This window comes from Chelon labrosus (assembly GCF_963514085.1).
Source record: "Chelon labrosus genome assembly, chromosome: 11".
NCBI classification, from domain to species: domain Eukaryota; kingdom Metazoa; phylum Chordata; class Actinopteri; order Mugiliformes; family Mugilidae; genus Chelon; species Chelon labrosus.
In genome coordinates, this window is record NC_140344.1 from 12,629,107 (window position 1) to 12,641,873 (window position 12,767).

Sequence of the window (12,767 nt, forward strand, 5' to 3'; positions counted from 1 at the left end):
CCCAGTAAATCTGGACAAATTTCACTAATTCAGGTGAGTATCTGGTCGTTCACACACCGTAGTCATGTGAGTTTTAAGTAGGCACCACCCACAGATGTTCCCTATAAAAAAACGAAACTCCCTACCAGTCATTTAGACAGATAAAGGAACTTGGACGAATGTTTTCTCTGAAACAAGTAAAGTTTCCTTTGTTTTAGTTTTTGGTTATACCATGACCTCAGTGACTGAGAACCTTCACAGACGTACAGTCAAGAAACTTTCTGCTGAGATGGACACTTGCACGACAAATATTGCACAACTATCTGTACAGTTTTTATAAATATATTTATGATATGTTGCATTACATGCAACTGGAGCAATCTGAACTCTTTAGCTCTGTCATCAGTATCCATTCTTGTAAAAAAAATAACGCTCATTCTGTATATATGACAATAATGATGTGCACCCCAGTTAAATTCTTATCAAATAGCCTGTACAGTTGGATCTATCAGTAACAGTATTCATTCATTTTATAGGTAGCTCTAAAACTTACAGTTATCCTGTGTAGTTGTATATCTCAATAACATATAACAGTTTTTATGTACAGTGTTCAGTTGTATACATTCATTCATTCATCTTCTGTACACGCTTATTCCTGTTAAGGGTCGCGGGGGTCTGCTGGAGCCTATCCCAGCTGTCATCGGACAAGAGGTGGGGTACACCCTGGACAGGTCGCCAGTCCATCACAGGGCTAACACAGAAAGACAGACAACCATTCACACTCACACACACACACCTACGGCCAATTTAGAATCACCAATTAACCTAATGAGCATGTCTTTGGATGGTGGGAGGAAGCCGGAGTACCCAGAGAGAACCCACGCAGACACAGGGAGAACATGCAAACTCCACGCAGAAAGGAAGGATTCGAACCCGGGACCTTCTCGCTGTGAGGCATCAGTGCTAACCACCTTTCCACTGTGCCGCCCAGTTGTATACATATTAATATTAATTCTGTTTAGAAAATCATTTTGTATTCTGTGTCTTTACATGATGTAGAGTAATAGATAGAGTAGGGCAGCAGTAGTTGCACTTATATTGTGTGTGTAGTGTTAGCATATATATAGCACAGTGGGACTAGGAGAAACAGTTTTTAACACCTCTGTGTGTTTTTATTGAAATATTGTGAAAGTGACAGTGAACACAACCTGAATCTTGAATCTTGTGCTCATGTTGGCACGCGAATACCACTCCATATTTGTTGTATGTTAGTTACTCATGATACACAACTTCACACTTTGCAGCCTAGCAAGACAGGGCCTTGAGGATATTGTACTTTTGTGGTGCAAACATTTGAAATTAATCAAACAAACAAAAAAAAAAACAACAACAGCTTTTTATGACATTTTGTGTTTATTGTCTTTTAAATAATACATAGTATTCTATTGTATTTTATATTTGCGAGATAAAATGAAAGTAGTGTATTGTCATATGTGTCCAGTGTCATTGACGGTGTTGAGCAGCATATAAAGGTTATAAAGCTAACTCTCCAGCCCTTTGTTGTTGTTCTCACGCTAACATGCGAGATCCGTAAACCTGACTCGACTGCGCGGTCGCATTCCGCCCCGACTTCCCCTCTGCCAGCGGCCTGGTGGTTTGAGATGAGTAGAAGATGTCGGTTTCGGGGCTGAAGGCCGAACTGAAGTTTTTGGAGTCAATTTTTGACCCAAACCACGAGCGATTTAGAATAATAGACTGGAAACCAGATGAACTCAGCTGCCAATTCAACGTAACGGGAGAGAAGCTACTGATCATCCACTGCAACATCACGGTGAGTCCAGGCCAGCTCTGCGCACAAGCTAACGCAGCCTCTGACTATCGACTGAAACCAAACCAGTCCGCGGAAGGAACCGTGTTTACAAATCAACTGCGATTAAAGTGTTCGCTGATAATTTAATTATCCGCTCGGCCACAGAGAGTAGAGTAAGCCCGTGTATTAGAGAAGCCCCCCCACACGGCCAGTGTTAAATGTACTTTTAAAAGTGTACAATATAACGTCGATTAGTAACGACGATGCAGTAGCTGTTGCTAGCTTGTCAACTGAAAGTAACGTTAGCTTGTGTTGTTAGCCAAAATAACTGCGTTACTATGTTCAGGACTACAGCTGCTAACTTTGTAACTGTTAAAATGTCTCTAGTTTATTCTCGACGTCGTTTACTTTAACCGCATTACACCACATTACATCTGCTTTTTAATTAAAATTTAATAAATATTTTTGGTGTAAAGAGACGCCGCTCAAGTCTCGTTCTTTAACGTTAAATAGGGGCGGTTTGGTAGGATGTTGTTCCACTGTGTTTTTCTGCCCTTTTCAGTAAATAGACGGATCCCTCTTAAGTTATTAGCATGTGTTTAAGATGGTATTAGCTCCTTTATGTGGACACCGTCGAAAGAGACATATTCCACATATGAATGAGTCTGCGCTGTTGTTTTTCGTCCAGCTTATGTACATGACAAGACGGTGGCTTAGGTTTTTTTTTTAGTTTTTTTTTTAATGCATTTCAACACCAGCAGCTTGAAACATTAAATTACACAATATTGAAATTCGTGCCACTCACGCAGCTTTAACCGTCACAAAATGTGGGCGAAAATGCGTTGCATGCCGAGGCTGACTATTTCTTGTAATGGCACTTGTTTTTGTATGGTTCAGGTAGCACAGATGATGAGCTCTCCTGACCACATCCTCCACTTTCAGCAGCAGCATGCATACACACCTACACTCATGCTCATTTTTTTTTGGGGACACTTGACAGGCTTGGTAAAATGTTCTGGCAGCCATGTCACACTGAGACCCAGGCTGACTCTGTCTGAAAAGAAGCCAGGGCACATTACAGTCTTTCTGTTAGAATATACACCGATCAGCCGCAACATTAAAACCACTGAAAGGGGAAGTAAATCTGCTGGAAAACGTCTGGAGCTGGCATGCATTCATGTGGATGTTACTTAGACATGTAGCACCCACCTAGACCAGACACCCTCACCCCATAGCAGTGGCACTCCTTGATGGCAGCAGGCTGACACACACACACACACAAAAACGGTTTAGGAACAACTCAAAAAACATGAAGAACAACACAAGGTGTTGACCTGGCCTCCAAATTCCCTAGATCCCAAACTGATCAAGTATCTGTGGGATGCACTGGAACAAGCCTGATCCATAGACACCCCTCACCTCAATCCATAGGACCCAAAGGCCCCCACTAACAACACTGTGTTGCCAGACACCACAGGACACCCTCAGACGGCCCATGTCCATTCACTGATGAGTCAGAAATGTTTTGGAGGCACAAGGGAGACCTACACAATATTAGGAAGGTGGTCATAATGTTACGCCTGATCGTTGTAAGGGGTGACCCATCGACTGTATATAAAGGGGGACATGACCAAGTGTCCTCCACTGGTTTGCATCTGTTATGGCAGGGCTGTGCTTCTGATTTTCGCCCCAAATCTTGTTACTACAACTTCTGAATTCATCTCATGATTGGCCAAAAGATCAAATTCACATACAGCATTATTGTAAAAGGAGTTACTGCAAAACGAGGATGTCTTGTTTGTTTTGTTCACTTTAATTATATTTTTGCTTAAAAATGTGGATATATTACAAACTGACTAATCATAGCAGCCAATGTAGTGGCTTACGGTGAGTTTAGATGACAACAGAATTTTCTTCGTTACCAATTTCTTACTTGTAAAAACATTTGTGTCAAAATCGAAGTTGAAGTTGTGAGTGGGAAAACTTTAATGTTTCCTATTTAGCTCTTCATAGGGTATAGCTGCTGAATTGTACACATGACGATGTGTCTAACCTCTCAATACAGCTGATGAGTTGTTGTACAATATGCCCTTTTGTAAACTGTAGTCATGGAGTTATTTTTATTTCAACTGTAGATCACTGTAATGCTGGATGCAGCGTCACCGTCGCTGTATAAAATGTGTGTTATTTTCCTTTCTGGATGCTGGACATTATATTTTTACAGCTGTAAATACATCACATAACGGCAGCACATGTGAGAGGTTTAGCCTTTCATTCCCATGAGAGTTTTTCTATGCATCTCCAGTTTTGATAGTCCACTCATTGTTAAACAGCTGTATTAAAACCTCGTTACTCCAGAGCAGGACTTAGCCACTCCTCACTTGTGCTCAAGGTATTCTCGCTCTGCAGATGGCAGAAGAAAAATAATTTTGATCAGTGGGTGTCTAGACGTTTGCCTTGAAATAATTTGTAGCTCTGGGATAAACCTTTAACACTTCACGTAGGTTGGATTTGCATCTCTGAGAAATATCTTGGCTTTGCTAAACCAGTGTCATACTATATCATGTGTCACAATACAACCCGTTGACAGTAAAGCTGTTAACATACAAGCATGACCGGCTAAATTTCCGTGTCTTATTGTTGCAGGAATCCTATCCGTCAACACCGCCAATATGGTTTGTTGACTCTGATGATCCTAGCCTGGCTGAAGTGTTGGAGCGCCTAGAGGATGTGAGAAAAGGCAGCACATTGGTAAGTTTGCAACAACAACAACCCATGACCTCAGTGCTGAAATGTACAAACAGTATAGGGTTAACAGAAGTTCACTTCACAGCGGTTTTAACTATGGACGTTCAGTGTGAGTAGTGGTATAACAACGGAAGCGTTGAAAGAGTTTAGTATTTGTTTGTTCATTGGACATTTTTCCCCCTTACAGCTTCTTCAGCAGTTGAAGCGCCTCATTTGTGATCTCTGTCGGCTTTACAACCTGCCGCAACATCCAGATGTAGAGATGCTTGACCAGCCTCTACCCGCTGGCCCGATTACCCAAGAACGCAAGGTAGGCACAGTAAAAAAAAAAAAAGAATAAATATTGGTGCCATTTGGTTGGATTCAGAAACTAACTGGTTGTCAACTTACAATGTTTCATCCCACTACAGCACGGGCCGTCAGATGAGGTGACGTCTGAAGAGGAAGAGGAGGAAGAAATGGGAGAGGTGCCTTGATATATACATATATATATATGACTGAAATCTCTATAGACTCGTATTAGCAATTGGTTGTTTGTCCAATTTCACATACATCCTTTCTCTAAACATAATTAATACACTGTGGCAGCAGGACATTGATCTGGACCAAGACCTGGACCACTACGACATGAAAGAAGAGGAGCCGGTAGATGGAAAAAAGTCAGAAGATGACGGGATAGAAAAAGAAAACTTGGCCATCCTGGAGAAAATCCGTAAAAACCAGAGACAAGATCACTTGAATGTAAGCGCTCATTCTGTACATGTTTTTCTTGGAGCGTGATAATCGAGCAGAGATGTTGAAGAGCTGCTTTTCGCTGCACATTTTCCATTTAGCCTGTCAGTTGAACACCAGCAGCCTCGGTATTAGTCAGCAGAAAAACATAGATAAGTATTTGGGATGGACTGTTGTTTCAAGCCTAAATAGACGTCAGACTTGAAATCTCTGGTATGCTTCCTGTTTGTCCAGGTGCCTTACCATCTGTGTGAGTGATGCACCTTTGTCATTTATATTTCAGGGTGCAGTATCTGGCTCAGTGCAAGCCTCAGACCGCCTAATGAAGGAACTCAGGGAGATCTACAGGTCACAGAGTTACAAGACAGGTGACTACAATGAAACCCTCCTCTAAAGTAATGACTTTTATTGTTCCAACGGCCCAGTAAATCATCTGTGTTGTTTTGTGACTCACTTCACAGGTATTTATTCAGTCGAACTAGTCAATGACAGCCTCTATGAATGGCATGTCAAGTTAAGGACGTAAGTTCTCTCGTTGAGTTGCTTTAAAGCTTTACAGTTTTTTAAAATATTGTGTGCTCGGCTAGATTTGACCTGTTCTTCTTTGTTCTAGGGTAGACCCTGATAGTCCGTTACATAGTGACTTGCAGGTCTTAAAAGAAAAGGAAGGAGTGGATTACATTCTGCTCAATTTCTCTTATAAAGTGAGTTGTGTGCTTATATTATTGTTTTTTTGTTTTATTGGAGGTATTGAGCTTTCTCAAGACTCACTATTTTTTCTTCTTTCTTTCTCTCTCTCCATATGACAGGATAATTTTCCCTTTGACCCACCTTTTGTACGGGTTGTTTCACCTGTGCTCTCCGGAGGGTGAGTTTGTAGTGATGTCACAAATTACTTTGTCTACGGTTGAAGGGCGCAGAATTTTAAGGTGGACTTTGGTGTTTGTTGGGAGAGATTTACAACTTGAACTTGTCCCATCATGCAAAGTTAAATATAGATATGTGAAGTATTAACTCTGTTTGCTTTAGACAGGTTGAGTTTATGACTGGCTAAAAATTAGATTGTCTAATAAGGCTGAGCAATATTTCAAATTTTTTGTAGTCAATTAAAATCTTATAAAAACACTGTGATACATTTGCACCATGCTTCCAAAATCACACTGAACAAGTTTGCCTCATAATTCCTACCTGAACTTACTTTCATTCCCACATGTTTCTTTTGCCTCTTTCTCTCCCACCAGGCAAATAAAGACATTTAAACCCTTGCAAATATGCATAAAGTCAAATGAACACTTTCTGGATCAAGCGCACAGATCAGCTCTAATATATAATATGTAATACTCGACCTCAATTCTGTCATTTCTTATCTCAGTTACGTTCTTGGAGGAGGAGCCTTGTGCATGGAGCTTCTCACAAAACAGGTATCTGACACATCCTGTGGTGTCATTTTGATCATTTCCTTTTAACAGCTGAGGAGCCCACTTTAATTTCCATGTTTGTGTTTAGGGCTGGAGCAGTGCCTATTCCATAGAATCTGTCATTATGCAGATAAATGCAACTCTGGTCAAAGGAAAAGCCAGGGTGCAGTTTGGAGCCAATAAGGTAACGGACTCAAAACATGCTCAAGCTTGAAACATTAAACAACAAGTTCTACTACGAGTAAAAGGCATTTAGTTATTTCAGTTCATTAACAGAGTGTCTTTTGTCTTTCAGAACCAGTACAATCTTGCCAGAGCACAACAGTCGTACAAATCCCTGGTGCAGATTCATGAAAAGAACGGTAAGTAAATGTTCATGAATGTTCGGGGCTCAGTAAACACGCAGTGGCAGGAGCTGACGAGACGAATGAGTTTCTGTTTCTGTTCTTCCAGGCTGGTACACACCACCTAAAGAGGACGGATAAGGAGCTACTACCACTATGCACTGAGAACATGTCTTTGGGTCATCTTGTTTTCTTTGGAATATTTCCCTCTCTGACTTAACTGGGAATTTATCATCTTTCTCGCGGAAACCATCTCGTTGGCTCATTTGACAAGTATTCCTTCGCTCCGCTCCGGGAAAGACTTTACTCTGGTCTCGCTTTGCTTCTCCACTCAGTGCTTTAGTGAGGAGGAGGAGCACGTGAGGGTATCACTTGTTCTGTTTTCTAAATATGCTCATTTGTCTTTTGGAAAAAAAAAAAACTTTTCTCCCTTTTAAAGGCGGGGAATTGCTTTTTCTTTAGCTGCTTTGACAAAGTGGGCTTCACAGTCAGTAACTCCTCTTTTAAATGGGAATTTTAAAAGAAGAAGCGGCACCTCATTGCACCTGTTTTTATCGACTGCAATTTTGTTTCTCTCTTTTTTTTTTTTTCCTTTTGTAAATTAACAGGTACATAAATGCAAATATGGTTTTAGAAATACTATTTGGCATTTATTATTATTATTATTATTATTATTATTATTATTATTTCAGCATTTTAGACAATAAATGAGCAAAGTAAATGTTTTGGAAGCTTATCTTAAAACTGAGATTACCTGCCGCTGGGTATCTTTTAGCTCTTACCTTTTGAAATGTGTGAAGGATTTTGGGCCAAGCCGAATCAAAAAATGCTGCAGTGTTGCTGAACTAAGATCAGCTGTCGTTGAACAAATAATAAGAAAACAAGGCCAATGAATCTGAAACACTTCTGGATATTGTTTTTCGTGCAAAGAGGACACCTGAGGATGAGATTTATGACATTTTGGAAGTTCTAACTGGCCTAAAGTTGCCGTCGAAGGGCTCTTTTTGCCTTATTTTTGTTAACGGCCCTGAAAGTGCTATTGGTCTTTCTATTGACTATAGCTCTAGGGGTTGACGGCCAGGTTTGACGCTGACAATGAAGCCCTTTGTGTGCAAAGTTAACAGCATATTGTACAGGAGCCTCGTCTCAGCCGCTGTTACAAAAAAATAGTCGGATGCAGTCTCTTTGTTGAGAAGGACTGCCGGGACGGGCTTTACCGAGGAAATAAATGAAGCTTGTCTGGATGTTTGAGCTTTCATCTTTCTGCCCATCATTACCGCTAATTTGTCACATGCTCCTAATATATAAATTGATTGTAGTGGTTTCCCCCTTGCTCATTTAAAAGTGCTGTCCTGTTACTTTACATCAGCCACTCTCCCACTCTCCTCCGTCATTTGCAGGGCTTCCTTTGCCGCCACAATATACCACAGACCTGTTTCCGTGTTGCATTTTGGAGAAGGAGCATTTGTAGTGTGACAAAAGCCGAACCCAGAATACCTGTATGAAACTGTACAGTATACCTTTCACCATGCAATATACTGCAGTGCGCCATGAGTACTGCGGCTCCCCGTATTACAGGACACACACTGTATCAATCTGTTGGCTCTTTTGCAGTTTATTCGTTAACACTGTCTGCAAAAGTGTGTTTCAATGGCAACTCAGGTAACAAATAAAACTAAATAAGGGGGGGGGCACCTGTACATGTACATGTTGAGTTATGGGTGATCTTCAGGGGTTAATGAGTGCTCTGTAACACTGATGTTTGGCTTACTCACCCGCTGATCTAATGTCCGAAGCAGAAAATTAAATGATCTTTACAATAATGGGTCACATGTTTTTCGAGTAATCCAAGCGACGGAAGCAGGGAGACGTTTACGAGAAGAAACCAGCAGCGTGAGGACTGTGGCTCGTCCGAGGCCCTCTGTGTTGTTTAAATTGGCCTGATCAAAAATGTTTGCACAACTGGCAACAATGTGCCTGGAGAGATAGGAGGTAAAAAAAAAAAAAAACATTTTGCAGGCAGGAATATTTTCAAATCAGGAAAAAAAAAAATGTTTTCTCAGCACACTGCTTCACATCCTGGTGTCATGTAATATGTCTGAGGAGGGAGGAGTCATCAAGTGTCACTATCAGGAAGTGTCCTCACCTCCGTCGGGCCTGTGTTTGTCCCGTGGGACAGAAGAGTTGCACCGTAAACCTCCAACTAGTTTGAACTAAAAACCTCTGCTACAGAGCCTTTACCCACCCGTGTCGATGCCTCCCGTCCAAAATGCCAAAACTGTGCTCATAGGAAATATTAAGAGATGATTCAGGTTTTGATGATCGTGCCGTGGTGGTTGGACTTTCACGCTTCTCTAACTGGACCGTGTGTTGAAAAGATTCATTTATCTCAACTGTCGTTTCATTTTCCCGGCGCCAACAAACCGATGATTCGAGTCTGGCTCCGTTGGCTCGCTTTGGTTTTATTTCACATTTTACATTTGCAGGAAATTTTGACCATGTACAGAAATTTGTAAACTTGCATCAAGTTTATGAATAAAGACTTTTAAGATTATTGCGATTTTGCTGGTTTTCTGTTTTTTTTTCGTTAACGCTACTTGATGTCTATAATGTTGTGATTTTACTCAATTTTAATTTTATTAATTTAGACTTCACTGAATAAAATGTTACCAGTAGTTTTGTTTATGTCTAACCGAAAATCATATTAATTTCTATATTATTTTGCCCCTCATTTATTTCCTCATTCTTTTTGTCTTTTTTATTTTACATTTCCTTACACCTCTTCTACATCAAAGTATCATCTATTCAAATGAGAGGCCTGTCATGACAGAATGGACAATCGGGTTAAATTTGCATCAGTTACTATAATTGTTATTGACTTGTGGATTTATTAAGTGATTCATTTACTTATCATTGATTCTGGCATCTCTGGTCCCCGTACCCATCTGCTAAAAATGATTATGTACAGTGTATATATGTAAAGTGAGTAATATATCTCAGTGTTTCATCTAAGATCTGCAATTCCATCAGCATTCAATAAAATGTATACCATGTGCAAATTAATGTAATATACAGAGTTTCCTGCAAATAACAGTGAATTTTCCTGGTAACATAAAGGAAAATGTGAATTTCCTTAATAGAACTGCTTAGTTTAGGCTTAAACTTTCCGAGGCATAATGAAAATATATGGGACGCACAGTGCTTGTAATGTTTTAGATGTACAGTATTTGCATGGACGAAAAGCTCAAGATATAATCAAGTTTTGGATAAAAACTTTAGCTCAATAATCAGCATTCACATTAGATGTTTGACTCCTAATGGCTTTTGAATTGTTCTTACTGCTAGCAGTTGAATTATTCAGATAGTTATTAGAATCAGTGGTACAATAACTGCTAAATAACCAATTAAAAGTCTTGCTTTTAAAACATTTTGTCAGTTTTTATCAGTAACGTATTAAAACTAATTATCACGGCCCCCGCCAAATTGATTTAACCTTCTTTTTTCTTTTCTTTTTTTTGATAAAAATATATCAGGAAGTGTCGGTCTTGAAGCATAAACTGCGTAAGGGAAATGCTAGAACAATTTTTGTATTAAAATACCTGTACAAACACCTCCACAGTACCTGCAGTTAAAATCTCCTGAAGCAGAGCCCAGGAATACTTGTCCATCCCCGCCTGCTGTAAAATGAATGAAGTAACTGGATACACGAACCCTCTTACCGAGCTGAGACTAATTACAACAAGTCACAGGTTCATTTTGAGGGGAAAAAAAAAACCTGAACGAATTTGATCTCGGCGCGGATCATCAAAAGCATTCATAAAAGCTCTGGTGTGTTTTTGAAGAGATTTGTCTCATTAAAACCGCATCTGAATTCACCAAGAGTAGAAGCTCTGTTGAACTCTGATCAAGGGCACAGAGGGATATTTGAAATTTTGCTGCAGCTCAAATGTTTTATACACGAGGGTGGAAGGGTAAGCATGGCAAGTACGAATCTGAAAAAGCCTGCGTTTTGTTAAAATAGCCTCCTTTCTAGCCTTGAGCTTCTCAATGTTTTTGATCTTAAAGCTTAAAAATGATTAATGCAGGAGAAACTCATGTCGATAAACCTGTAGGCGAACTCATAAAAAAACAAAACAGGATGCAACAAGAACTATTTAATATCTATTAGGATAAGACCAAATAATACAAAAGTAATACACAAAAATGTATTTTCCTCGTTTACGCCGCTCAAGGAGACACAGCCCCCTCAAACCTTTCATTCAACTAATCAGAGCATGTTCCTACTGAATGGGTTTATCCATGGCATATATTTACCTCAAGTTTTAATTATATATATATATATATATTTATATATATATTCATATCTACTTGTATGATATAGTACATGATAATACATTTCAAACAACATACATTAAGTGTGGGAACATGGAGGAAGATAAAGGGAAAATGGCTTTCAGAAGCTTTGATACAGCGACATACTAAAAAGTAGTCCGACTCACTGCCTGTTCCCGCTTACACAATAACTACACAGCTGCAATTTCCACAATAAACTGTGCTGTATGTACATATGGCAGAAGGTTGAGAACGTACTACACACACTGAAAAGTAGCTTGTTTGTTCACCTTTGTGCAAAAACTTCATATTTAAGTCATAGAAATGATCAGCTGTGCATTCACTAAACAGATGAGCGGGTGTATAGTACCGTTTACAGGGTTATACTTTATAACTACTGTATGTGCATCTGCTGGTGAAAAATGTTCTGCGGCTGTAAAATCATAGTAGTGGTTCCATCTTGAAAACAGGCCCCTTTTTTTCATTTTTTTTATTTCATAACACTTTCTTTTTTGAAACCTGCAGGACCCCACTTGTTTCAAATAACCATGTAATATATTTGTTAGTATTGCTCCACTGTAAATTCAACGTGAACCTGGTTTGCACTGACGTAAACAGGTGGCCCAGTGCAAACATCACTCGAAAATTTTTCAAACTTAATTATAAATAAAAAACCCACAGCCATGGAAAGACACAACGAACATGTGCTTCATCCACACGTCATCTAAAAATACAAAACTAAAAACAAAACAGCCTATTGAACAGCACGTCATCACAATCAGACAAGACGACTCACTTTTTGAAATAACGAGCATTCAGATACGTATCTTCACATCGGTTTCAAGTCTAATACTGTGTTACTGTAAAAACCACCTACTGAATGTTGGAGACTCAAAGTATACACGAGGCAAAGAAAAACTTCTTTTTCACTGAATTCAACATGTCTCCGACTGAACACACCAGGCCTCGCCACGGCACAAACACCCTCCTGTACATTTCCAATCCATACAGAAATAATTGGCTTGAATTTAATATTCTATTTTCTTTTATACAAATATCATATTACACCGACTCATGGAATAACACCAACAGCCACGAAAGGACACACTAAGGCCTGAAATCCAGATCTTCAGAAACAAGTAGTCATTGAAGCATTTACATGAAGGGGGAGTTGGGAGAATTTGGGGGGAAACATCCATCACTCATACAAATGCTAAGAGCACCTACAACAGTTATTACTATTAGTTACCGTACTGTAAGTGTTTTGGTTTTCTTTCACTTTTGCCCTGTACAACGTTGATTTTGGAATGTTTATCCAATAAACTGTTATTCTTAAATACGGCGTGTGCTTCCCGTTAAACGCGTGATGGAAATGAATTCAACTGAAACCCGCCTGCTCAACGC

General features: G+C 39.6%; 1 protein-coding gene across 2 annotated transcripts; it reads left to right on the forward strand.

Moving 5' to 3' along the window:
- The first annotated feature begins 1,568 nt into the window (after nt 1-1,568).
- LOC311496103 (ubiquitin-conjugating enzyme E2 Q2-like) lies at nt 1,569-8,275 on the forward strand. 2 transcript variants are annotated; one of them, XM_084555848.1, is made up of 13 exons: nt 1,569-1,810; nt 4,436-4,540; nt 4,725-4,847; nt 4,948-5,004; nt 5,126-5,278; nt 5,553-5,637; nt 5,731-5,791; nt 5,883-5,973; nt 6,079-6,137; nt 6,642-6,690; nt 6,776-6,871; nt 6,983-7,049; nt 7,141-8,275. In XM_084555848.1, exons 1-13 carry the CDS (start codon nt 1,652-1,654, stop codon nt 7,170-7,172), a joined length of 1,137 nt encoding a protein of 378 aa, XP_084411974.1. In that variant the 5' UTR covers nt 1,569-1,651; the 3' UTR covers nt 7,173-8,275. The 2 variants fall into 2 exon arrangements, with proteins under 2 accessions (XP_084411974.1, XP_084411975.1); XM_084555849.1 differs by having other exon boundaries at nt 5,129-5,278.
- The last annotated feature ends 4,492 nt before the right edge of the window (nt 8,276-12,767 follow it).

Excerpts from the sequence above, each read along its gene's own strand:
- LOC311496103 (XM_084555848.1), top strand. The coding sequence starts at position 1,652 with ATGTCGGTTTCGGGGCTGAAGGCCGAACTGAAGTTTTTGGAGTCAATT. Across the intron at positions 5,792-5,882 it reads TGGCATGTCAAGTTAAGGAC|GGTAGACCCTGATAGTCCGT; the intron begins GTAAGTTCTCTC and ends TCTTTGTTCTAG. Across the intron at positions 6,138-6,641 it reads TCACCTGTGCTCTCCGGAGG|TTACGTTCTTGGAGGAGGAG; the intron begins GTGAGTTTGTAG and ends TTCTTATCTCAG.